Here is a 26,488-nt window from a genome sequence, read left to right on the forward strand (position 1 = left end):
TTCCAACTACTACAATGGCTAAGTTTGGGAAGCCCTTATTTAGCAGATGCTTTTATCCACAGCGACTTAGTCAGTGCAATCCATAAATAAATGGAGATACAAAAATCATTGTTTTGTGTAAATTGACTATCGTGTGTGTCCGATGGGGATAACAGCTTCTTCTGCTTTGCCAGTAATTTAATGTAAATATCTGATAACACTGTGGCTTCAGATAACTACTCCGTCTCCTTTAATATGCAATTATTCCACTCACTAACTGTTCCTTGCCACTTACATTTCAATGATTTAATTTTGCAGCCTCCCCTTGTCCTATCTTATGATAATGATGTTGGATGACTAGTTTATTTTCTGTCACTGAATGTAAATCAGTGTTCTGGTTTGAAGTGGCTAGAGAGGTGTTGGTCTGAGTGGGGTACCACTTCAGTCCCCCTTCATTTTCTTTTAAAAGTGAGCATTTAGCTCACCATAAACTATTCAACAAAAAATGAATCATCCATTTTTATTCGTCACATGCTTCGTAAACAACAGGTGTGCTGTAGACCGACCGGTGAAATGCTTACTTATTCAGTCCATCCATCACTATTTCTTTCACTGTAAAAAAAAAAAGGTTGTTTATCAATGGGTTTGTGTTAGTCTGTAAGCCATTGAAGGAAATGTAGCTTTTATTTATCAGCAGAGGATAGCTTATTGGACTTTCGGTCCTCCTGTTTTTTGGTCATATGATTATCACCTACTTGGTCAAGTTTAAAAGGACTTTTGCAAGTCTTTATATAAGTAAAGTACACATTTTGGAATCCTAGCTTATAGGTTGTTATATCCTCTACTTAGCATGCATAAATTGTGTGGTCAGTTTCATGGAAGAGTGCCATGGTCCATGGTCATTTGTATTTTGTTTGACCTGGTAAATTGGCATGCCAATCTTCCAGCATATGTGTGGAACTACAAGGATTGTATAGCATTACAATGAAACTAAAGTGAATGAGTTACTGCTTTGCTGATTGTGGTCAAACAGCTAAAGAGAGAATCAGTTCGTAAGAAGTTACTCAATTGTGGCATTTATACTGTTGCTTTTGTTATTTTGAGATCTCAAGAGGGAGATAGAAGTTTCCCAGCTGGGAACGTCCTCAAGTCACAGAATACATAAAAAATACAGGCTGAGTTCAATCAAATCAACCCAAATTCCACCACAGAACCGGAAATGTAGAAAACTGCAAGTTTGTTCGAACGACACTGAAATACGTCCTAGATGGTACATACAGTAAGAATGTGTCTTTCCTTGCTCCTCGAGGACGCTCTTTGGCTTCCCTGACACGTCCATGTTTTTATCTCCTCTGGAATGGAGGTGGGGTGACACCCATTGGTAAATAATCACGAACGAGGTGTCGAGCAGAACGGAATTCGAACTGACACAGCCTCACTTGTGATAAGAGATCTTTAATATGACGCCGGACGCCTACTTCAATCGGTTGCCATGACGGCCAAGCCTGACACTAATATCAGGAGATTAAGGGTAGGGGTGTCCAATAGTGCGTGTTACACAGCAAGGTTATTAAAGTATTAAAATGTTATTGAACGCATGACTGGAAATAGGAAAGTATCCGAGACAAGTTTGTCTGTTGGCGTAAGATGTAGTCCTCCAAAAGTGTCTAAATGTCATTTGTATAGTTGTTTGGCTCTACCTTTCATGCACCTTGTTCAGACTGTTATGTGAGGTGGCATCAGAACAGTTTTTCTTTAGTTTATTGTCTGTTTTTAAGATTTGCAGTTTGAGGCTTCTTTCAGTATGGTTGTTTTCTCTTAGCCATTGATTCAAGCAATAATTTCAATGTTAATATGGAAACAGCAATGCATGTTTAGACTTGAGGGTAGAAATGTTGTACCAAAGGGGTAGCTGTACATTATTACTATGGCAAAACGACAGCATATGTACAACGGACAATTGCCAGCTATTGACAGACATTTTGTCAAGAGTATGAAAAAGCTACTCATTCTACAAAATAAAGCTTATTGGCTGACTTTGACTCCGGCCGGCTCGACCACAAATCGAACAATGAGCCAGATGTTTCACCGGATGTATACATTTTCCGGTTGGCATTTCCACTCACCACGAATTATGTTGATGAGAAGAAGCCCAGTGGCCAGTAGTGGGAGAAGATGGAGCGAGATGTATTTTGTCTGCTTATTTTCGCATCAATGAAACATTTTATCTCTACCTTGGATCTCTTGACTTTATCCTTTGCCAATGTTTTTAAAAATAGCGTTGTTTAGGAGTGCAAGGGCGAATTGAGTTATTGCACATATGCGCTTTAGAGTAGGCATTCCCTAACGAAAATATGCTAGAATGCGCCAATAGGATCGCTTGGCTCTGCCCACCTCCTTGCTTGTTCTGCCCGCTAGGATTCATTTGCTCCCATTACAGGCTGAGGTCTATCATGGGTTAGTTAGAAAAAAAATTTGTCTCGACTATCCATCCACTCACAAGTTTGACGCTGAGTTTGAAGCTCCACTGCCCTCTTTATCTCAAGTTATTTTCCCCTCTCGTTTCATTCCATTGGTATGGCCAACCCACTCTGTTCTCACCCTTTCAAAGAATGACTCAAATAATGAATCTATGAAATGTTTTTTCCCCCAGGCATTGGGTGTTCAATGGGAAACATTAAAGTAACTGAAATTCTGTATCCTCAGCTTTCCGAAGGAAGCGTAATTTTGACAGCATAGTCCTTTTCAGAGCTGTTATTTAGTTAGCTAATTTGTTAGTTAGCTAATATTTGTTAGTCAGTTAGGAAGCTACTTAGTTAATGTTAGTTAGATAGTAAGCTAGTTAGCTAGCAAATAACTTGTGAGAAGGCTAGCTAGTAACTTAGTTAGTTAGCTAGCTTGCTAGGGAGTGGGGCTTGAGGTTGAACTGGAACCAGCCAGCTACATATACTCACAGATGCGTGCCCTCAATAATTCAACCTATATGAACTGTTGGAACCTATGAATAAGTAAAACATGTAGGATGACATGCAGAAAACTGAAACGGCTTGAAGGTCCAACGTAACGAACTCTGGTGAATGTGTCATCAGATGTTTAATAGATTGTAGTGCTTGACTTGGTCTGAAATAGGTGCCGGTACTCAATTTGGGTGCCGGTACGGTTTATAATTTGGTGCAGGAGCAAAAGATTTTAGGTGCCGGCACTCCACTCCGATGAGCTCCTGCCAAAGTCAAGCACTGATAGGTCAGCTCAGTGCATCAAAGATATAATCTATCAAATGGTGGCTGGACCTTGTCTTCCCCATCGGTTTTCACCACATTAGAGAAAAATGTGTCTCTCTGTCCTCTCATTTTCAATCACTGCCCTCTCATTCCCTGCTTTCTAATATGTGTTCTTTGCTTGTCTTATTGGCAGAATTTTCTTATCTAGATCTTCTTTCACCCTCTCTTTCTTGTTCACTGTCTTTTCCCTCCCTCACTTCATGTCTCCCCGGTCTCTCTCCCGCCAAGATAGTAACCATGGTTACCACCTAACACTGATGTTATCACTGAAACATGGCTGTCAAATAAAGCACTACCAGTGGGCTAGTTTAGCAAGAATTTTCCACCCTACATTTATTTTTATTTTTTTTACACGTGCTTCAGCAGATGTCGAGGTACCATCATTGTGCCTCATTAAAAGGCATACGTTAAAGTACCATCAAATCCCAAATAAATGGTTTTGCCCAACTCCTTCCCAATCCAATATCTATCAACACATACACGCTACAGATTACTACACATGGATAATCAATGAAGTCACTTTACCCCTCTCCATCCCATCTGCTCTCTCCAGCCAAACTTAAATCCCTGTCACTAGAATGGAATCGACTTTCCTGTCTCTCCAAATCAATGTCTGAAATACAAGCTTGGCCTTCGCTACTCACACCCAGCTTTGTGGTCATCTGTAGCTCACTTGGTATAGCATGGCGCTTGCAATGCCAGGATAGTGGGTTCGATTCCTGGGACTACCCACACGTAAAATGTATCCACGCATGACTGTAAGTGGCTTTGGATAAAAGTGTCTGCTAAATGGCATTTTATTATTATAGCCCCCATTTAGACCGCTGATGCTTATTAGTCATTTATTATTACATTATTATCCCTTTCATACACAGCGCTGGAAAGTTGATAGAGATGTCTTTAGAATGTTAGGGGTACTCAACCTTTGAGGGATTTTGCTTGCTCAGACCGTGCTATTAGCATTTGAACCTTAGATAATATTTTCCAATCTAATGGCCTAGTATGTGTGTAGACTAGAGCAGGTGTTGAATCTTAGAGAGGTGTTCTCTTCATTCCCTTTTAGGTATTAGTTTCGTTAGTTCATAGAGGGAGGAAATACTGAAATTTCACAATAGGCCTATGTGTTTTTATGCCTGCCAAGTATTGGGTTCTTGGAAACAAAAGTAGGTGAGTGGTAGATGAGTGAAACCAACAGACAGACTGACACTGACAGCCAGACAGAGAAACAAAGCAAGTAGAAAGACCAAGAGGGAGGGCGAGCGGGAAAGAGAAAAGTGGAATATGTGGCAAGAAATGGTATGAGCGAGAAAGGGAATAGGTGAGGATGAACATAGACGCGACACACAAGGGGAGTAATGTGTGTTGTAGTGGAAGTTGAGGCCCAACGTGATGTTAAATATGTTCTTTGATCCTCTGCTCCAGGGTTGTCTGACATAAAGTACCAGTCAAAGTTTTGGACACACCTACTTATTCAAGGGTTTTTCTTTATTTTTTACTATTTTCTACATTGTTGAATAATAGTGAAGACATAAACTATGAAATAACACATATGGAAACATGTACAGTAGTAACCAAATATAGTTTATTTTTGAGTTTCTTCAAAGTAGCCACCTTTGGCTTGATGACAGGTTTGCACACTCTTGGCATTCTCTCAACCAGCTTCATGACATAGTCACCTAGAATGCATTTCAATTAACAGGTGTGTTGTGACAATGTAGAGGTGGTATACAGAAGATAGCCCTATTTGGTAAAAGACCAGGTCCATATTATGGCAAGAACAGCTCAAATAAGCAAAGAAAAACAATAGCATTACTTTAAGTCATGAAAGTCAGTCAATCTGGAAAATATCAAGACCTTTGAAAGTTTCTTCAAGTGCTCTCGCAAAAACCATCAAGTGCTATAATGAAACTGGCTCTCATGAGGACCGCCACAGGAAAGGAAGACCCAGTTACCGCTGCTCAAAAGTTCATTCGAGTTAACTGCGCCTCAGATTGCAGCCCAAATAAATGCTTCACAGAGTTCAAGTAACAGACACATCTCAACATCAACTGTTCAGAGGAGACTGTGTGAATCAGGCCTTCATGGTAGAATTGCTGCAAAGAAAGCACTACTAAAGGACACCAATAAGAAGAAGAGACATGCTTGTGCCAAGAAACACGAGCAATGGACATTAGACTGGTGGAAAATCTGTCCTTTTGGTCTGATGAGTCCAAATTTGAGATTTTTGGTTCCAACCGTTGTGTCTTTGTGAGACGCAGAATAGGTGAATTGGATGATCTCCCTATGTGTGGTTTCCACCGTGAAGCATGGAGGAGGGGGTGTGGGGGTGCTTTGCTGGTGACACTGTCAGTGGTTTATTTAGAATTCAAGGCACAGTTAACCAGCATGGCTACCACAGCATTCTGCAGTGTTACGCCATCCCATCTGGTTTGCGCTTCGTGGGACTATCATTTGTTTTACAACATGACAATGACCCAAAACCAACCTCCAGGCTGTGTAAGGGCTATGTGACCAAGAAGGAGAGTGATGGAGTGCTGCATCAGATGACCTGGCCTAAACAATCACCCGACCTCAACCCAATTGAGATGGTTTAGGATAAGTTGAACAGCAGAGTGAAGGAAAAGCAGCCAGCAAGGGCTCAGCATAGGTGGGAAATCCTTCAAGACTATTGGAAAAGTATTCCTCTTTTTACTTACCTTTATTTAACTAGGCAAGTCAGTTAAGAACAAATTCTTATTTTTAATGTCGGCCTAAGAACAGGGGGTTAACTGCCTTGTTCAGGGGCAGAACGACACATTTTTACCTTGTCACCTTGGGGATTCGATCTTGCAACCTTTCGGTTACTAGTCCAACGCTCTAACCACTAGGCTACCTGCCGCCCCATGAAGCTGGTTGAGAGAATGCCAAGAGTGTGCAAAGCTGTCATCAAGGCAAAGGGTGTCTACTTTGAAGAATCTCAAATATAACATATTTTTTGATTTGTCTAACAATTTTATGGTTACTACATGATTCTATGTGTGTTATTTCATAGTTTTGATGTCTTCACTATTATTCAACAATGTAGAAAATAGTTCAAATAAAGGAAAACCCTTGAATGAGTAGGTTTGTCCACACTTTTGACTGATACTGTATGTCCCATGGTCCCCGGGGATATCACTGTTCTCCATGTAGACATTCACGTTTGCTCACATACAGTGCATTCGGAAAGTATTCATACCCCTTGACCTTTTCTAAATTTTGTTACATTACAGCCTTATTCTAAAATTGATTAAATTGTTTCGTTTTTTCTCGTCAATCTACAGTACACACAATACCCCATAATGACAAAGAAAACGTTTTTTTTTAAAGAAATTGTTACAAAAAAATAAACCTAAATTTGCGTTAAGTATTCAAACCCTTTACTCAGTACTTTGTTGAAGCACCCTTGGCAGCGATTACAGCCTTGAGTATTCTTGGGTATGACGCTATAAGCTTGGCACACCTGTATTTGGGGAGTTTCCCCCATTCTTTTCTGCAGATCCTCTCAAGTTCTGTCAGGTTGGATGGTGAGCATCGATGCACAGCTATTTTCTGGTCTCTCCAGAGATGTTCGCTCGGATTCAAGTCCGGGTTTTGGCTGGGCCACTCGACATTGAAACTTGTCCCGAAACCACTCTTCATTGTCTTGGCTGTGTTTAGGATCGTTGTCCTGTTGGGCGGGGAATCTTCGCCCCAATCTGAGGCCCTGAGCGCTCTGGAGCAGGTTTTTATCAAGGATCTCTCTGTACTTTTCTCCGTTCATCTTTCCCTCAATCCTGACTAGTCTCCTTGTCCCTGTTGCTGAAAAACATCCCCACAGCAGGATGCTGCCACCACCATGCTTCACCGTAGGGATGGTGCCAGGTTTCCTCCAGATGTGACGCTTGGCATTCAGGCAAAGAGTTCAATCTTGCTTTCATTAGACCAGAGAAACTTGTTTCTCATGGTCAGAGTCCGTTAGGTGCCTTTTGGCAAACTCAAAGCTGGCTGTCATATGCCTTTTTACTGAAGATTGGCTTCCGTCTGGCCACTACCATAAAGGCCTGATTGGTGGAGTGCTGCACAGATGGTTGTCCTTCTGGAAGGTTCTCCCATCTCTACAGAGGAGCTCTGGAGCTCTGTCACAGTGACCATCAGGTTCTTGGTCACTTCCCTGACCAAGGCCCTTCTCCCCTTATTGCTCAGTTTAGCAGGGCGACCAGCTCTAGGAAGAGTCTTGGTGGTTCCAAACTTCTTTCATTTAAGAATGATGGCGGCCACTGTGTTCTTGGGGACCTTCAATGCTGCAGATAGTTTTTGGTACCCTTCCCCAGTTCTGTGCCTCGACACAATCTTGTCTCGGAGCTCGACGGACAATTCCTTCAACTTCATTGCTTGGTTTTTGCTCTGGCATGCAAAGTCAACTGTGGGACCTTGTATAGACAGGTGTGTGCCTTGCCAAATCATCTCCAATCAATTGAATTTACCACAGGTGGACCCCAATCAAATTGTCGAAACATCTCAAGGATGATCAATGGAAACAGGATGCACCTGAGCTCAGTTTATAAATACTTAAATATTTACATTTGCAAACATTTCTAAACCTGTATTGTGTGTAGATTGAGGAGGTTTTTATTTATTTAATCCATTTTTGAACAAGGCTGTAATGTAAGAATATGTGGAGCTAGTCAAGGGGTCTGAATACTTTCCAAATGCTCTGTACATGTTTGGCACACACATGGCGCTTCACACATGGCGCTTCAATATCGTTTCTGTGACATCAGCCACACATGATCGGCAACATTTTTAATTTACCGGACATTGGAGAAATCTTCCGGACCCATATGCATTGGGTGCTTAAGCTAATTTGATCATCCACCCAAGGTGCTCAGAATGACAAATCACATTTAGATTATGGTAATTATTAACCCTGACGAAGACATATTTTCTGTCGAAACGTTGGATATTATTAGGTTTTAAATTATTGCATCTGAGCTCCTAGAGTGTGCTGCTGCTCCTTTAATTTTTCAACTGTTCTACTCCGCTAGCCAGCACCCCCTCCTAAATAGGTTTGCATTTCTTTCGCCTCTGAATTATTATTCACACAACATCCAAGTCGAGGATGCAACCATGTGTGTTCCTCCTTACCATATTCTGAGGACCATAATGGAAAAAAATCCCAGACTTTGTGTGTTATCCTCGATGATTTTACCCATGTGGATCTATGGCTTTTTCAAGTTTTGTGTGACGTAACAGTCCATTTTACTTTTCCTCAGCCAACAAGACGAGTAATGAACAGCAACATTACTAGCCTATGTCAATCTACTATCCCCCATAGTAGAAAAGTTTATGTATTCTATTGGTCAGCGTGTCAAGAAATAAATAGCCCAAACAGACTCTGGGACAAATCAACTCAAATGTTATAGATCACATACACATGGTTAGCAGATGTTAATGCGAGTGTAGCAAAATGCTTGTGCTTCTAATTTCGCCAGTGCAGTAATATCTAACAAGTAATCTAACAATTTCCCAACAACTACCTAATACACACAAATCTAAAGGGGTGAATGAGAATATGTACATATTAATATATGGATGAGCGATGGCCGAGCAGCATAGGCAAGGTGCAATAGAATGTATAAAATACAGTATATACATATGATATGAGTAATGTAGGATATTTAAACATTATTAAAGTGGTATTATTTAAAGTGACTAGTGATCCATTTATTAAAGTGGCCAGTGATTGGGTCTCAATGTACGCAGCAGCCTCTCTGAGTTAGTGATTGCTGTTTAGCAGTCTGATGGCCTTGAGATAGAAGCTGTTTTTCAGTCTCTCGGTCCCAGCTTTGATGCACCTGTACTGACCTCGCCTTCTGGATGGTAGCGGGGTGAACAGGCAGTGGCTCGGGTGGTTGTTGTCCTTGAGGATCTTTTTGGCCTTCCTGTGACATCGGGTGGTGTAGGTGTCATGGAGGGCAGGTAGTTTGCCCCCGGTGATACATAGTGCAGACTGCACCACCCTCTGGAGAGCCTTGTGGTTAAGGGCGGTGCAGTTGCCGTACCAGGCTGTGATACAGCCCTACAGGATGCTCTCGATTGTGCATCTGTAAAAGTTTGTGGACCATTTCAGTTTGTCTGTGATGTGTATGCCGAGGAGCTTAACATTTTCCACCTTCTCCACTGCTGTTCCGTCGATTTGGATAGGGGGGGTCTGCTGTTTCCTGAAGTCCACGATCATCTCCTTTGTTGACGTTGAGTGAGAGGTTGTTTTCCTGACACCACACTCCGAGTGCCCCCACCTCCTCCCTGTAGGCTGTCTCGTCGTTGTTGGTAATCAAGCCCACTACTGTTATGTCGCCTGCAAACTTGATGATTGAGTTGAAGGCGTGCACGGCCACGCAGTCGTGGGTGAACAGGGAGTACAGGAGGGGGCTGAGCACGCACCCATTTTCATATTTGTCCCCTGTGGGAATCGAACCCACAACCCTGGTGTTGCAAGTGCCATGCTCTACCAGCTGAGCCACGCGGGAACACACACAATTCTCAAAGGGACCATTGATCCACCTGTTTGATACCGGACACTGTGGATGATCCAGAAGAAACTGTCTCTTATTGTGTCTCAGTGTGGATATATTCTGTGTGTTACACTGGAACACAACAACAGAGTTATCTTAAATGGTTGTTGTTCATGGTCTTGTTTTCGTTGTTGTTTTGCAGTTTGTTGTGAATGTGTGTTGATGCAGTTTGTCTTTAATGTGACTTTTTGTGTTCCAGTGTGGTCCAGGAGAAGTTCTGTGGCATCATCAACATCTGTGTGGAGGCGCTGCATGACGTGATGACAGAAGACTCCGACACAGGAACCCTCAAAGAGTACGTCTGACCTGAACGCAACCAGAACACGACCACAGCACAACCACATTATGACCATAGCTTGCCCATAGCATGACCACAACGACAGTCAATAGAACTGATGACAGAAATGGAAATACATGTGACGTAAAATGGATTTAGCCTGATCATTTAAACTGTGTGAACGTGAGAAACAGAATGCAAGAACCACGGTGTCTATGGTTAGAAATCTGAGGGCGCCTACATGAAATAAGAATCAGCGGTAGGAATCTGAAAGACATCAAACCCCAAAAGCCTAGAGAGAAAGTTTGATAAAGTAATGTAATCCCATGAAGAGGAGGTGTGGTGGTTCAACGTAACACCTCTCTGTGGCTGTGCCAATCTGGGGATTTAATGGTGCGTGAAATGGCACAGGGAACAATGGTGCACAGCGTAATAGTGTTTACCCCAGACATATGATAGCAGCCCTAGCGCTACCGATCCCCGCCCAGACAGCAAACTGGCACGTGGAGTTATTTTGGCTGTTGTTGAAAGTTGTTAGGAATCAGCTCTGCGCATCCTAGCAAATGGAAGGTTTCTTGCTTTTATTGTTTGCAAATGCAATAAGCAGACACACTGATGGAAATAAAAAGTTGATGCAAATAGTGAGGGATTACTGGGTAGTTTGTCACCACCATGGTTGTGTCTTTGTATGCGTGTGTGCGTATCCATGTGTGGCTCATTCTCACAAAACTGACATTTGACCCAAAAATCTTGTCATATTTTCACGACATTGCCTCTTGGATCATTGAGATTAGATCTGTACTTATCTTTTTCATAATTATTATGTTTTTCGATCAGATATTATGCATTTTACCACAATTTCCACAAAGTTCTCATTACCGTGACAGTCCAAAAATATTTAATCATTTTCAAATATATTTTTTATGTTGCTCCACTAATTAAAGCCTGAGTTAAACACCATTTAAAATGAAAATATTAAAAATGTAATTATACAATTATAATCAAATTGTATTTGACATCTTTACCCAATTTGTGCTTTAGCCTTTTCGGTAATGCGAAGGTGAAGTGGGGTCAAAGGGGTGTTTGAGAATAAGAACCTCATTCTGAATGCATATACATTAAGCAAATAAATGAAGTTCTACTACTTCTCTAGATTGCCATTTTTACAGAAACTTGACAGTGTCCACAGACACTTTGTACGTAATAGATATTATAGTTTAATGTAAACTTCAACTATTATAACCTTTTTTATGATTTATGGACAAACAACAGCAACATTTTGTGTTTTGTTCATGCATGTTAGGTTTTTCTAATTTAACATTTTATAAAAATTACCAGAGCTTTGGGATAAAATGTATTTATAATAAGACACTTTGCCAAAAACTAAACATCTTAGTCCTCAGAATGCTAGTTGATATATGCAGATGCATCATGGTTTTGTAGCTCAATTTGCTATAGACATGTTTAAAACTGGTTTCATGAGAATCACCGGTATAATACTTTTGTGTGTAAATATGTATGTGAATGAATGCGTGAATGTTTGTGTATGCAGCGATATATGGTGTGTATGATATACGAGAGTGATGCCGCAGTGTCGTCAGTGCATCATACGTTTTAGATGATGTCATGCCCTAAGGTTCTCTCCCCTCGAAGACTCTTCATCACAGTCACCATGTCTATGATGCATTCACTACTGCATTATCAATCACGCGGCTGCATGATTCATGGGCCTACCGTTGGGCCATATGTGTTGGCGCATTGTACATGTGTCTGTGTGCGGTGCGTGTATGTATGCGTGCGTAGGGTGCATGTATATGTTGGTACATGTCTGTCTGTCCATGTGTAACTGTGTGTGTGTGTTTCTCTCTGCTAGCTGTATGTTGATGAGCCATTTCGAGGAACCCAAGCTGACTGACGATGAGGAGCCTCCCACAGAACAGGACAAGAGGAAGAAACTGGTGAGTCTATACACACTCACACACAGAGACAGAGGACAGTGTGTCCCGTTAAATTACAACCACAGCATTTTCTCCCCACTGCAGAGCGTGTTGTAATTAGGTTTTTGTTTCAAACCATTGGCAACTTTCTGAGCCATGTTTCTCGTTTTACGTGTGTCCGTCCCGCTGTGTGTCTGTGGACAATCATGGTTCCTCTGCAGGCTCCACAGGTGGTTCACAGTGGGTAAAATAATAACGCTATATATTAAAGAATGACTCTACCAACCGCCCGCTTACTCTCCTAAACAGGTTGGATAAGTTGGTGTGTTGGTGCGCATCTACGCACAGGGGTGTGTGGGAACGAGTGTATACGTGTGTGAGTGTATGTGCGTGCTCGCATGGTTTTGTTTGCATGTTTGTTTATGTCGGCACTGTGGCGGTGTCCCACAGCACTTATCACCTCAGCCCAGACCCCTGATGTTTCCCCTGAGGGTAAGACAGCCGAGCACAAAGAGACAGCAGCACTATAACACACACACACAGCTGGCACTGCTTTTTCCAGCGCAGCTCCCTTGAAGGATGGTCGCTGTGTTCAGTCTGACTCTTTCTCTCTCTCTCTCTCTTTCTCTCGCTCTCTTTCTCTCTTTCTGTCTCTCTCTTTCTCACTTTCTCTTTCTCTCTGTCTCTGTCTCTCTCTGTCTCTCTCTGTCTCTCTCTGTCTCTTTCTCTCTCTTTCTCTCTCTCTCTCTCTCTCTCTCTGTCTCTCTCGCACACACACACACACATTGTTGATCTGCTAGCTAGCCAGCAAGGGGAGATCATATTCGTTTTTTTAAGTGTAGAAGAGCGCTAAATGTTCTGCCTTAGATCCCCAGTCCAACACGGGGATATCTCACACCTGCACAGCCTCTCTCTCCCTCTCTGTGCACTCAAGCGTTGTTTCTAGCAGGTGGGTTTGCTTCAGTAGTTGTGTGATCTGGGACACAGCCCCCTACCACCTGTGTGACAGTAATAGAATGGAACAAGGCCCAGTCAGAGCACTCTTAGTCTAGAGTGTAGCAAAACACCCACACGCACTCCTGCTCACATCTCTAGTGCTGCTCGTCGCAGGGCGGAAACCCTTTCCCTAGCCTCCATTAAAGAGACAGATTAACTGCGCATATGCACCGCCCTGCGTAGCATTAGACAAGGTCTCAAGCCACTTCAATGGGAGCTGTTTAAAAGCAGCAGACATACATCAACAGGGGGACAATGAGTAGACCTCTGAGGTAGAATGGACAAACTGCACTAAACTGCCTAGACTGACACCAGTCTAACACTAGACACTTGCTCCTCAATCGCTATTTCGATTAAATATTTTAAACATTGGTGTTTCCAGACCTCATCAGACTGCACAATCAACACATTAGCATGCCAGTGAGTGTCTCACCTGCGCAATTGAATAATGTTGTGTGTGCATGCAAGTGTACCCTGTTTGTGTCCTCTGTGTGTCACCTGGCAAAATTGTATGCAACAGTCTGTGAGGTAGCATTTGGCCTGTGTATGTGTAACAGTGTACCTGTTTCTAAGTGGCATGTTTATGTACTGCTACAGTGTCCCATCAACAGTGACCTTTGGCTAAGTGACGTCTGGGGCTCCCTGTGTCCACTCCATAAGCCACGACTCCTGGTTGTACTACAAGTGTAGCTTCACTTATTAAACACTCGAAGTGTGTGTGCGTGCGTTTGTGCCTGTGTGGCGGTATATCCATATTTGTATCCCCTTTGTTCAGGTGCTGCACAAAATAGTGCAGAAAATGTATCATCTGTAACTCTCATTCTCCCAAAGCTTGATATAGTGGTAATTTATGGAAATGCATATGGTCTCGATCTCCATTCAGGGACGTTCAGATGTCATGTATATTGGAGGCTTTAACAAGAGCATGTGGAGGTGTGGTTTAGTTTGTCTGCAAGCAGGTAGGTGTTGTAGTGCCCGGAGGTGCTGCTGTTATGTTTCCCTTTCTCCTCCTCCTCCTTCTCCTCCTCTGTTTCTCTCCCTCTCTCTCTCTCTCAGCTAGCTGTAGCCTTTCTCTGAACCGGCCTGAAGCTAAATTAATAAACACCATTTAGCACCATCCATCCAACCACTGAACAAGCTCATAGGTGTGGAAAGTTTGTTTTGAAGCTGTTAACAACTCTGAACTCTATTATTGCCGTAGAAGTGCCAACTCGTTAAATCAGTGGGCCTAGGATGGAAATGATCCTATCCTGAGATGCAACACTGCCTGGCTTTGTCAATCATGAATGGATGTCAATAGGAGAATTTTGTGTAAGTCGGGTTACATGCGCAAATTTCATGCCGGGGTTCGGCCCTTGAAGCGTAAGATATGAACATCTCTTCTGATGTAATGTGTGTTTGTGACGCCTGGGTTGGTTTAGATGCAGCAGCCGTAACAGCAGCACAGTGTTTGTGTGTGTAGGGCTGGCACAATTACCGTTTAACGGTGACATAACCATTTTGGGGGGGGGAACAGCTGGCAGAAGATAGCCAGGCATTCATGCAGTAATATGGACTCTTAAAGGGATAGTTCACAAATGACTGATATTAGCATTTTTTGTGCATCATGTCCAAATAATCTGAAAGTATCTCAAATTGATTGTGAAGCTCAAGAGTCACATAGATGTTTGGAAAATTACGCGTTGAAAATGCTAATATCGGTCCCATGACTTGATTGGGGTTTGTGCCACAAATGCTAAAAGATCAGCATGTGGACACAGTGCCAGGGCAACTAAACCAAAGCATGGATTGCTGTCACACCTAATTCACATACTGCTTACAAGGTAAGCAAACCAATGTCATTGTGTAATTTGGGTGAACTATCCCTTTAACAATGTGATGAAACTTTGTTGCGCCTTGATGAAACTAGCGAATGAGTCTTCGGTTGCCTAGGCAACGCCCCGCACAATGCAGCAGCAGCAAACATAGAAATATAATGTATTAATTAAATTTCTATGGCAGCACATGCAGTCAGGAGCGAAGGAGAGGAGAAAATGTGAGGGGGGAAAAAATGTGGCTGGCCAATTACTGTCATCCAAAATTCCATGACCCTCACAACCGTGTGTGTTGGCCGAGGTTCAACTCTCACCGGTGTGTGTGGTGAAATATCCTCATCTCTCCTTTTCAGTCTCCTCCTCATATTAATTATATATGCTTCACCTCTCGCTGTAGAACCTCAATAATGTACAGACAACAGCCAGGAAGACGGAGTGAGCTCTATCATACCTCCCTTCCCGCCATCACTCCATTCTGCTCTCAATCTCTCTCTTGATTCATTTCTCTCCCTCTCCATTCCTCTATACCTCCTTGCCCTCCCTCCTTACATCTTTTCAGCCATCACTCCCTCCTTCCCTCCATCCGTCCTCCCTCCACCACTACTGAAGTAACTACTTGTACTGTTAATAAACAACTAAAATATATTATTCCACTACTGTTTATAATACAGTCACTACCTCTGCTACTACACTAGTCTCACGTTTTAAACACTAGCCTCTATCAATTTTAACTTCTACACTTCTCCCACTGACATAAAAATACATTTGGACAGCTGAAGCAAGTCACACAATTTTTCTTGCAAAATCTACCTTTCTAGTTCTTTTGTTTTATTCATGCCTGGAGGTCCCTCTGCTTGCAGATGATGGTTGTATCTTTTCGGATGAAAAGATTTCCCCCTGCTCTGCTGTCTGAATAAAAGATGAACAGAATAACAGAGGGATAAATCTGAAGTTACGCTGTGTTGTTCCCCCAGACTTCTGTTGTTTCTTTTCCCTCTTTCACTGACAGACAAACCCGGGTGGAGCGCTTCCCTGGTGTGTCTTGCGATCAGTCTACTATGTGTGTGGGTGTGTGTACTAGCAGGGTGTGGTCGTTCAGTGTGTGTGTGTGTGTGTGTGTGTCCAGACTTCTGGATCTCTTGTTTATCCAATGGTAATTTGTGTTTCTACTCCCTCTACCCTCAGGGGACTCTATGCCAGGGCTGTGTGTGTGTGTGTGTGTGTGTGTGTGTGTGTGTGTGTGTGTGTGTGTGTGTGTGTGTGTGTGTGTGTCTCTGTGTGTGTGTGTGTGTGTGTGTGTGTGTGGTCAAGGCAATTTGGTTAATGCTTGCTCATTTGTAGTGTAAGAAAACCAGGACTCAGAGTTAGGCCATTATCCAACTGAAATACACACCGTCTTACAAACACACGTAGTCCTAGATACACACACTCTGTCTTTCACAAACACCATACCCTCAGATACACAAACTCCAGACAGAGACACTGTACAGCACTTTGAGCAAAATGGAGAGCGCATCGATAATGGGTGGTGAACAGAGAAAAAAACTGAGCATATAAAGAAGGGATTGAGGAAGACATAGGAACATCAATAGGGGTGGGGGCAGCACTTTGAGACGAGAGCATCAGGGATAGGTGGAGGAGGCAAGAGAAGAGGGAAACAAAAAGAAGAGGATGAAGAATTGACTAGGAGCAGAGGCAGTGGCGTGATGGGCACAGTGTGGAAGATGGGATGCTGGAGTCAGAATGTGGAGTGACAATGTGGGATAGATGGTTTTGTTCAGAGGCTATTCTGTATTTTTAATTTGATATTTACTGTTCAGGCGTGGCACCCCCGTGCAGGACACAATTGTCTGCCTCTTTTGGGAGTTTAGGCCAGGGTAACTGCTATAAATGTAGGATTCAAATAAAACTGGATTTGATTTGTGCACATGATTGTACGTGTATCGGTCTTTTGGAGTGACCTGCAGATGGAGTGATTTTGGCTGGCCCATCTGTGTTTGCCATCAGTGTTTTGACTGGTGTGTCTGTAACTGTATGTGTGTAGCCTCCAAATAAGATTTGGAGCTTGATTGTCACAGTCCTTCCCGCTCCCCAGTGGCAAGCTCCCTAACTGGGTCACATCCCAACCTCCTTCTGGCTTCTTCAGACTTTTCATTTTTGTAAAGTATGTGTCTGGCAGGAAATGTCCCCCGGAGCATGTTGGAGTTAAAGACAGTCTTCTAAATCAGCTTCAAATTTATATTATTAAAGATGATATCAAGTATGAAGTGGAGCAGAAAGGGGACACACACTAAATATCAACTTCAAACACTCTGAAACATAAACTATCAACCTGTCGCCACAGCTAAAAGCATTTAGATTACACATAACCCGTGATATGAAAAATACAACAGTAGAATAGTGATGAGGGAAAAATTGATAGTTGCATATCGGGATATTATTTTTGACAATGTATCATTTTGACTTTCGCAGTATTATTTTTGCGCTAGTTGGCTGTATATGCACAAACTCCAGTAATTTTCTTTCATAGCTTGTTCTCCGTATTCTTTTTAAATGAGACAATATGTTTTAGCACTTTTATTTCCCTGACTGATCAAAACTCGTTCTCTGTTGTCCCTCTGCAAAAGACATATGGTGAGCAATATGTTTGAAACATCAAATTGCAATAAAATCACAATATAGAATCGCAATACATATCGTATCAGCACCTAAGTGTCATCGTATCGTGAGGTCCTTGGCAATTCCCAAACCTACAGTAGAAGAAGTGAAGAAAAACAATATGGTTGAAAACCAGTCGTAATGGGTCAGAGCTGGACTTTTTCAGTGTGTTCAGTTGGATTGTTTTGGTTCTGAGTGGTTGTGATGGCTCTCATTGATCATTCCTTCCTCACACTTTTCTCTGTGGGATCACAAGATTTACTGTCCTCAAACAGAAGACATGGCGTGAAAGAGATGCACCGCTGCTTTTGTTTTGGCCTAAACATCACTGTGTACGCTTCAAAATGAAGAGGAATTATCCTGAAATGACTGTTTTTGTCTCGTAATTTCCTCAAGAGTTTCTCAAGGGTTCAGCTTTTCCTAGCTACCATCTGTTACCTCTAAATAGCAGAAGAAATAGGACACTACTTTTAATGGAAATGTCTTGTGGTATGTCAAATTTATCCCAAATCTCTTTTAACCCAGAACTAATGTCTTGCATAATTGGCCAGATGCTCGATTAAGTTTTGTGTCCATACATATTAAGAGAAGATATGAATAAATGCTAGGAGTGGAACCGGAAAGAGGAGCTCCACCCTCTCTCCAAATTGTGATTTGTCCAAATAACAAGTGACTAAAACAACCTAAGCCCCTGAACTAATGCTGCTTGTTATCACACACATCCCATTTCAGGATGACCTCTACGGTACCAGAACGTTTACATCATTTTATCTCTCGTAAACAGACTGACCACCAGGCTGTCCTTCAAAACCACACCAATCCTGCATTCACCCAATCCTGATTTGTCCAAGTTTACCACTGATGGAAAAACCCAAGCACCAAAACTATTGCTGCTTGTCATCAATTGGTGCTTATATTATAAATACAGATCTATGGTCCGATTTACGTTAACATAGTCTGTCCACAAGAGATGAACTTGCCCCTGATCATTGACCTGCCCAAATAATCCCGTTTATGAACCATAATGTGAATGACAAAATTGGTTATCCTCTCAGATTTTGTCTTGCAGAGCCCCCATTAACTCTTATACTCTGAGCATCATCCACTAGTAGCCTGGTATTGCTTTCCAGTACTCCCCAGCTGATGGGTTAAAGGCACCCGCATACTAGGTTCGGATTGCTCCTAGCAGAACTCAGCAAGGAGATGCAAAGGTTTGTGCCTTGCATACTCCCTTAATAAAAGACCTTAACTTGAAAAGCGAGAAAAAAGCGGCAATATTACTGTTTGTCCCTCTTGAGACTCCTTAGCAACAACATAGCCAGTATACACTTTCCCAAAATAGTCAGAATTAATCTGATAAATCAAGAAATCTGTAATTACGTGAAACAAAAATATAAATGCAACATGCAGCAATTTCTAAGATTTTTGCGAGTTACAGTTCATATAAGGAAATCAGTCAATTTAAATAAATTCATTAGGCCCTAATCTATTTATTTCACATGACTGGGAATACATATATGCATCTGTTGGTCACAGATACCTTAAAAAAAGGTAGGGGAGTGTATCAGAAAACCAGTCAGTATCTGGTGTGACCACCATTTGCCTCATGCAGCACGTAACATCCCCTTTGCATAGAGTTGATCAGGCTGTTGAATGTGGCTTGTGGGATGTTGTCCCATTCCTCTTCAATGGCTTTGCGAAGTTGCTGTATGTTGGCGGGAAATGCACCACACTGTCCGTCATCGATCCAGACCATCCCAAACTGCTCAGTGGTTAACATGTCTGGTGAATATGCAGGCCATGGAGGAACTGGAACATTTTCAGCTTCTAGGAATTGTGTACAGATCCTTGTGACATAGGATTGTGCATTATCATGCTGAAACATGAGGTGAGGGCAGTGGAGGAATGACCCGACAATGGGCCTTAGGATCTCGTCACAATATCTCTGTGCATTCAAATTGCCATTGATAAAATGAAATTGTGTTCGTTGTCCGTAGCTTAAGCCTGCCCATACCATAACCCCACCACCATGGGGAACCATGGGGCACCATGTTCATAACGTTGACATCCGCGAACAGCTCGCCCACACACCAAACACGCTCTCTGCCATCTGCCCGGTGCAGTTGAAACCGGGATTAATCCGTGAAGAGCACACCTATCCAGCGTGCCAGTGGCCATCAAAGGTAAGCATTTGTCCACTGAAGTAGTTTACCACGCCAAACTGCAGTCAGGTCAAGATCCTGGTGAGGACGACTAGCACGCATATGAGCTTCCCTGAGACGGTTTCTGACAGATTGTGCAAACCCACAGTTTCATCAGCTGTCCGGGTGGCTGGTCTCAGACAATCTCGCAGGTGAAGAAGCCGGATGTGGAGGTCCTTGGCTGGCATGGTTACACGTGGTCTGTGGTTTTGAGGCTGGTTGGGCGTACTGCCAAATTCTGTAAAATAACGTTGGAGGTGGCTTTCATACTCTCACACTCTTCACATACGCTGCTGCTACTCTTTATTATATATCCTGATTAGGGTTGCAAATGGTCGGAAACTTTCTGGTAAATTTTCCATGGGAAGTTAAGCCCGGGAATTTGGAGAATTTTGCTTAAATTCATCGAAAACATGTGCTCATAACAGTGAACCTTTTTTGTGGGATATGCACACAAGGCAATTCTAAGTCTTGTGGCATATTTTGGTTAAACTATCACCAATTCAATGGAATTGCAACTCTCTGAATGTGCAGTGCATTCTTCCATCACATGTGCAGTGCACTCTTCCATCACATGTACAGCTGATTCTCAAGGTCTTGCACACTAATGAGATGCTATGGAGCCCACACTACCACATTGTCTGAGCCAAGGGCTACATGCTTTCTGGTAAGTTTTGATTACAATACTGGGTGAATATATTTTATATGACATACATGATTTTTTGTTAACTAGTAAATAGTAGCCTTCAGCAAAGTATGTGTAAATCATTTCTAACTTGTTAACCTGTTGAGGGTAGGGGGCAGTATTGACACGGCTGGATAAAAAACGTACCCGATTTAATCTGGTTACTACTCCTGCCCAGTAACTAGAATATGCATATAATTATTGGCTTTGGATAGAAAACACTCCAAAGTTTCTAAAACTGTTTGAATGGTGTCTGTGAGTATAACAGAACTCAAATGGCAGGTCAAAACCTGAGAGATTCCTTTACAGGAAGTGGCCTGTCTGACCATTTATTGTCTTTCTTTGACATCTCATTCCAAAACTTAGGATCTCTGCGGTAACGTGACACTTCCCACGGCTCCAATAGGCTCTCAGAGCCCGGGAAAAACCTGAATGTCGTCATTCCAGTCATTTTTGACTCAATGGAGGAACGTAGTCAAAGAAATGCTGATGAATGTCTTGCTCGAGCTGTGTATGCAACTGGTTGACCTCTGATGCTCACAGGCAATGTGTATTGGAAGAGATTTCTGAATGTTCTTCGCCCAGCATACACCCCTCCAACCAGACATGCTTTATCTACTAATTTGCTGGATGCAGAGTTCAAGTGAAGGTCAAGCAAATCATAGAGAAAGTAGTCTGCATTGCAATCATCTCTGATGGGTGGTCGAATGTTCACGGGCAAGGAATAATTAACTACATCTTCTCCACCCCTCAATCAGTATTCTACAAGAGCACAGACACAAGGGATATCAGACACACCGGTCTCTACATTGCAGATAAGCTGAAGGCAGTCATCAATGACCTTGGACCACAGAAGGTATTTGCACTGGTGACAATGCTGCGAACATGAAGGCTTCTTGGTCTAAAGTGAAGGAGTCCTACCCTCACATCACACCCATTGGCTGTGCTGCTCATGCATTGAGTCTGCTCCTCAAGGACATCATGGCACTGAAAACAATGGATACACTCTATAAGAGAGCCAAGGAAATGGTTAGGTATGTGAAGGGTCATAAAGATATAGCAGCAATCTACCTCACAAAGTAAAGTGAGAAGAATAAGAGCACCACATTGAAGCTGCCCAGCAACACCCGTTAGGGTGGTGTTGTCATGTTTGACAGTCTCCTGGAGGGGAAGGAGCCTCTCCAAGAAATGGCCATATCACAGTCTGCCGATATGGACAGCCCCATCAAGAGGATCCTCCTGGATGATGTATTTTGGGAGAGAGTTGTAAGCAGCCTGAAACTCCTGAAACCTATAGCAGTAGCCATTGCATGGATTGAGGGACACTGCCATCCTGTCTGATGTTCAGACTCTGCTTGCAGATGTAAGAGAAGAAATCCTTAATGCCCTGCCCACTTCACTGTTTCTCCAAGCAGAGGAAACTGCAGTTCTGAAATGCATCAAAAGGCGTGAAGACTTCTGCCTGAAGCCCATACACGCCGCAGCGTACATGTTGGACCCCAAGTATGCTGGCAAGAGCATCTTGTCTAGTGCAAAGATCAGCAAGGCCTATGGTGTCATCACTACCTTGTCTTGCCACCTTGGCCTGGATGAGGGCAAGGTTCTTGGCAGTCTGGTGAAGTACACTTTCAGGCAAATGCTTTGGGATGGAGATGCAATATGGTGCCAACATATCTCATCAGCCACCTGGTGGAAGGGACTTTGTGGATCTGAGGCTCTTTCCCCTGTTGCCTCCATCATCCTCCATATCCCACCAACATCAGCCGTCTCAGATCACAACTGGTACTTGTTTGGGAACACACACACCAATGCACGCAACAGGCTGACCAATACAAGGGTTAAAAAATGGGTTGCCATCCGGTGGACATTGAGGAGGTCCAGGGAGAGGACATGGAAGCCTGAGGGGAAGACAACCAAAGCTTTAGTTTCTAGACTATCATTTTACAGATGTTTGTTAAAAAATTTTTGGGGAGATGCGATGGATCATTGGGGATCATTCAATGTTCAGTGAAATCATCCCATGTGAAGAGTCAACTCATTTAATTAAAGTACAATTCGAAACTAAATATATATTTTTTTATTGGAAGTGTTTAATAATTTGCAATTATGTCTACTTATGATAAGGTAAAAGGTTTATGTTTCTGTCTCCATATAATATGGTAAATATATCCAATGCAAAAAAACATCTACATTTAAATTGTATTAATGTTAATTTCCATATATTCCCGTTAATTCCCACGGAAAGTTTACACCACCTGAATATTCCCCAAAATGTGCAACCCTAATCCTAATTGCCTAGTCACTTTTACCTTACCTACATGTACATATTTACCTCAACTTCCTCGTACCCCTGCACATTGACTCGGTACTGGTACTCCTTGTATATAGTCTCATTATTTTTTTTGTTTATTTGCTTTTTTAGTTTTTTGCACATTTCTTTTTAATTCTGCGTTGTATGGAAAGGGCTCGTCGGTAAGCATTTCACAGTAAATTCTACACCTGTTGTATTCGGGGAGTGTGACAAATACAATTTGATTTGGCTTCGACTTGCCTCAAGAAAAAACTGAAAAAAAGCAGAAAAAAACCTTGCCGAACACCAAAACAAACAAAAAAGTCACAAAATGACATCATAATATATGCGCAAACTCTTTCGACTTGGAAGCATACGAGTACAGTTGGCAATGGCTTTTTAACTTTACCCTGTACCAGGTTATTTTTGTCAAAAACCTAGTTGCATTTGCCAGGAGGCTGGATCTTGGCCAGCAAGACAATAACCCCAAGCACACATTAAAATCCACAAAGAGATAGTTAATTGGCCACAAAATCAACATTTTGCAATGGCCATCTCAGTATCCGGACTTCAAACCCATTGAAAACCTGTGGTTTGAATTGATGAGGGCAGTCCATAAGTGCAGACAAGGAATATCAAGGATCTGGGAGGATTCTGTATGGAGAAATGGTCTAAGGTCCCTCTTTTTCTCTGAGCAATTGTATTCGTATAAAATAACACTTTCACAATAATCTTTTGCATTCAATATAGCTCAGTTATTTCAATTATATTTTAGTAATTTTTGCTCATCTTTATCAAGGGTGTCAATCATTTTAGATCTCACTGCAGAGTAAGAACTGGGTCTTTGTGTGCTCAGTGGAAATTTGCACATTCACATTTTAAATGGACACCATTAAGCAGGAAGAGGACATTTTAATAATAAATCATCATAATTATCTATTAATACCCTATAATACCCTCTTCTCTCTCGTAATTTAGATAAATTATCCATATAGCTTTGGGTCTGAGAATGGAGTGTTTGTGTCCAGTTTTAACTTTAAACGTTCATTAGGCCATATACACAATTCAGATATAGCCTAGTATTTAATTGGCTGTAGGGGATGGACACCATCCCATAGGAAAAATCTTTTTCAGACTTTAAGCATTTGATACTTTATGAGCAAGGAACTCAAACCACTGCAGAAATCATGCATTGACGTCAATCGCAGACTTGCAGGAAAGTTCACATTGCTCACGCTTATGAGGTTAAAATTGGACCCAGAGAGAATAGAAAAACATGAAGGATTTTATTCATTCTATGCTCACCTCTTGATCTTAACCTCTCCATCTCCCTGACTTAATTTACCATATTAAACCATAGTTCCAGCCCCTTTGAAATACAGCCCAAGGGCCATATGTATGAAGCATCTCAAAGTAAGATCTAGGAATCGGTCCCCATTGTCAACAAAATTTTATTAATTTTGATCTAAAAGACAAAACTGATCCTAGATCAACACTTCTACTCTGAGACGCTTGATACATATAGCATTGTTTCATGGTGAATCTTATCTTTGGCTCCCGGCAGTACTGTGATACCTCAGCTTCCATCAGAGGTGCCCAGGCGTCAGAGGTGCCCAGGCGTCAGCATGCTTCAGTTCGGCTGGGCAAACCAAACAATTGTGCTCGCACACACCCTAAGACCTTCCTTGAAAAATGAATCAAAAGCGGAAATAGTGCTGTATGTCCATTTTGATATGCCATAGCCAGTATACTTCCTCAAAATAGTCAGAATTAATCGAAGATAACTCAAGAAATCTGCCCAAAAATTTTGCGGAGGAGATCTTAGTCGTGCAATTTTATATCCAGCTAATACGTTTGGTGCAGTATTTCACAATGAAAGAATGTGCATGAAAACAAGACGGCTCTCGTTGAATGACAAGACTTTATTGAAGTATCCCTATTGTTGACCAATCACCGACAAAGGGGCGTAGACTTGGGCTACCAACTTCAGCTTTCCTCCGGGAAAAAAATGTTGTGTGCCCGAAAAGCCGAAAAAACCCTCACCAAAGTCCCAAACTTTTTTTTTTTTTTTAAGTAACAAAATGTTGTCATAATATATGCACAAAAACTTCCAAACTGTTTCAGCTGAGAAGCATGGGGCCTTTAGTGTGCGTGATGGTGAGAAGAGGCTCCTCCACCCCCACTCATGCTTTTAGAGAAAGCACACATACATATACGAACACACAAACAGGGGCTGCTGAAGCCATCAGGAGAATGTCTAATTTGGGGCTCTTTGAAGTGGGAACATGGTGAGCCTGGGTGTCAACACCCTTTCATCTATCTCAGTATGGAGAGAACAGAGAGAGAGAGAGAGAGAAGAAGAGAGCATGGTCTCCATGTGAAGGAGGACCGAGGATGATGATGATGATGATGATGAAAAAGCGAGCCTGGATCTGACCATGACAACCTCCAGAACTACAGGCCTGTCTCCAACTACAGTACAACACCATCTGGCTACTCACAACCTACTCGACCCCTTCCAGTCGGGTTTCAGAGGTAGACACAGCGCAGATTGCCTTCGGTAAGGGTCAGCAATGACCGCCTCATGAATGCGGACTCTGGGGCTGCCAGCGTCCTCTAATTGCTGGACCTTAGTGCAGCATTTGACATGGTGGACCGCATGGAGAAGCTCTTGGGCCTGTTAGGACCTGAACCAGTCCAGGACAATGTCTCTCTCACTGATCACTCCCAGTTTGTAGCCATCGGTCCTAGTAGGTCAGACACCGTGACGATCCGCCAGGAGGTCCCTCAAGGCTCGGTCCTAGAGCCTCTACTGTTCTCTATCTGCCACTGAGAAACATCTTGAGGAAACACGGACTGGGCTTTCACTTTTATGCCGATGATACTCAGCTATATGTCTCAAAAACACTGATACTGCCAATGCCACTGCACTCCGGGTCAGTTGCCTGCAGGACATCATAGCGTGGATGCAGCAGAGTTTCCTGCATTTAAACTACAAAAAGACTGAGGTCTTCCTAATTGGCTCTCACACCATAATTAACATCAGCAGCTACAGCCTCAATATTGATGGTGTCAAGGTCCTCTCCTCCATTGAGGTTCGCAACCTGGGTGTAATAATTGACAGTTGGCTCTTGTTTGAGGCCCACATCAAAAATGTGACCAAAGTCTCTTTTTCCATCTACAAGAACATTGCCTGGTTACGACCTATGCTGTCACAACCTGCAGTTGAGCAACTCATCCACGCCTTTATCTCATTCCATCTGGACTATTGTAATGCCCTGTTTGTTGGCACCTCTGCCAAGCACTTAAGAAGGCTACAATCCCCCATGAGCACATTACTCCATTGCTGTTCAACCTCCACTGGCTCCCAATATGCATAACATTTTGGGTCACACCTACCAAGCTCCTGCCGCACGCACCCTTCTGGTCTTCAGGTCCAACTTCCTCCAGCAGCACCACAGCAGGCTGAAAACTATGGGTGATAGGGCTTTCAGTTGTGTGACTCCTCAGCTGTGGTACGCACTTCCAGTCACTGTCAGGGCATCAGAGTTTCTGGCCTAGTTTAAAGCACAGCTAATGACTGCTATTCAGAAAAGCTTTCAAGGACCTATGTTAATTCTGTTCTCCTATCCACCGAATCTGATGACACCTGTATATAGCTTTTATTGTTGTCTGCGAACAGTGTTCTGTGTTGGATTTTTATTAAAAAAGGTTGATGACCACGGCCCTGCTGAAATGTAATTAGCATAATAATAGATATCTGTTTTTTTGCATTGGATCCACCGCATCCGCCTA

At 42.5% G+C, this 26,488-nt stretch overlaps 1 protein-coding gene across 1 annotated transcript in view; it reads left to right on the plus strand.

The window, feature by feature from the left end:
• The window catches only part of ipo11 (importin 11), a 255,541-nt gene that overhangs the window by 197,958 nt on the left and 31,095 nt on the right, over positions 1-26,488 (plus strand). The window contains exons 27-28 of the mRNA XM_014171158.3: positions 10,035-10,130; positions 11,986-12,070. Coding sequence (XP_014026633.1) covers positions 10,035-10,130; positions 11,986-12,070 — 181 coding nt within the window. The remainder of the gene's footprint in view (positions 1-10,034; positions 10,131-11,985; positions 12,071-26,488) is intronic.

The sequence above is a fragment of the Salmo salar genome, chromosome 24 (genome assembly GCF_965601325.2).
Source record: "Salmo salar chromosome 24, fSalSal1, whole genome shotgun sequence".
NCBI lineage: Eukaryota > Metazoa > Chordata > Actinopteri > Salmoniformes > Salmonidae > Salmo > Salmo salar.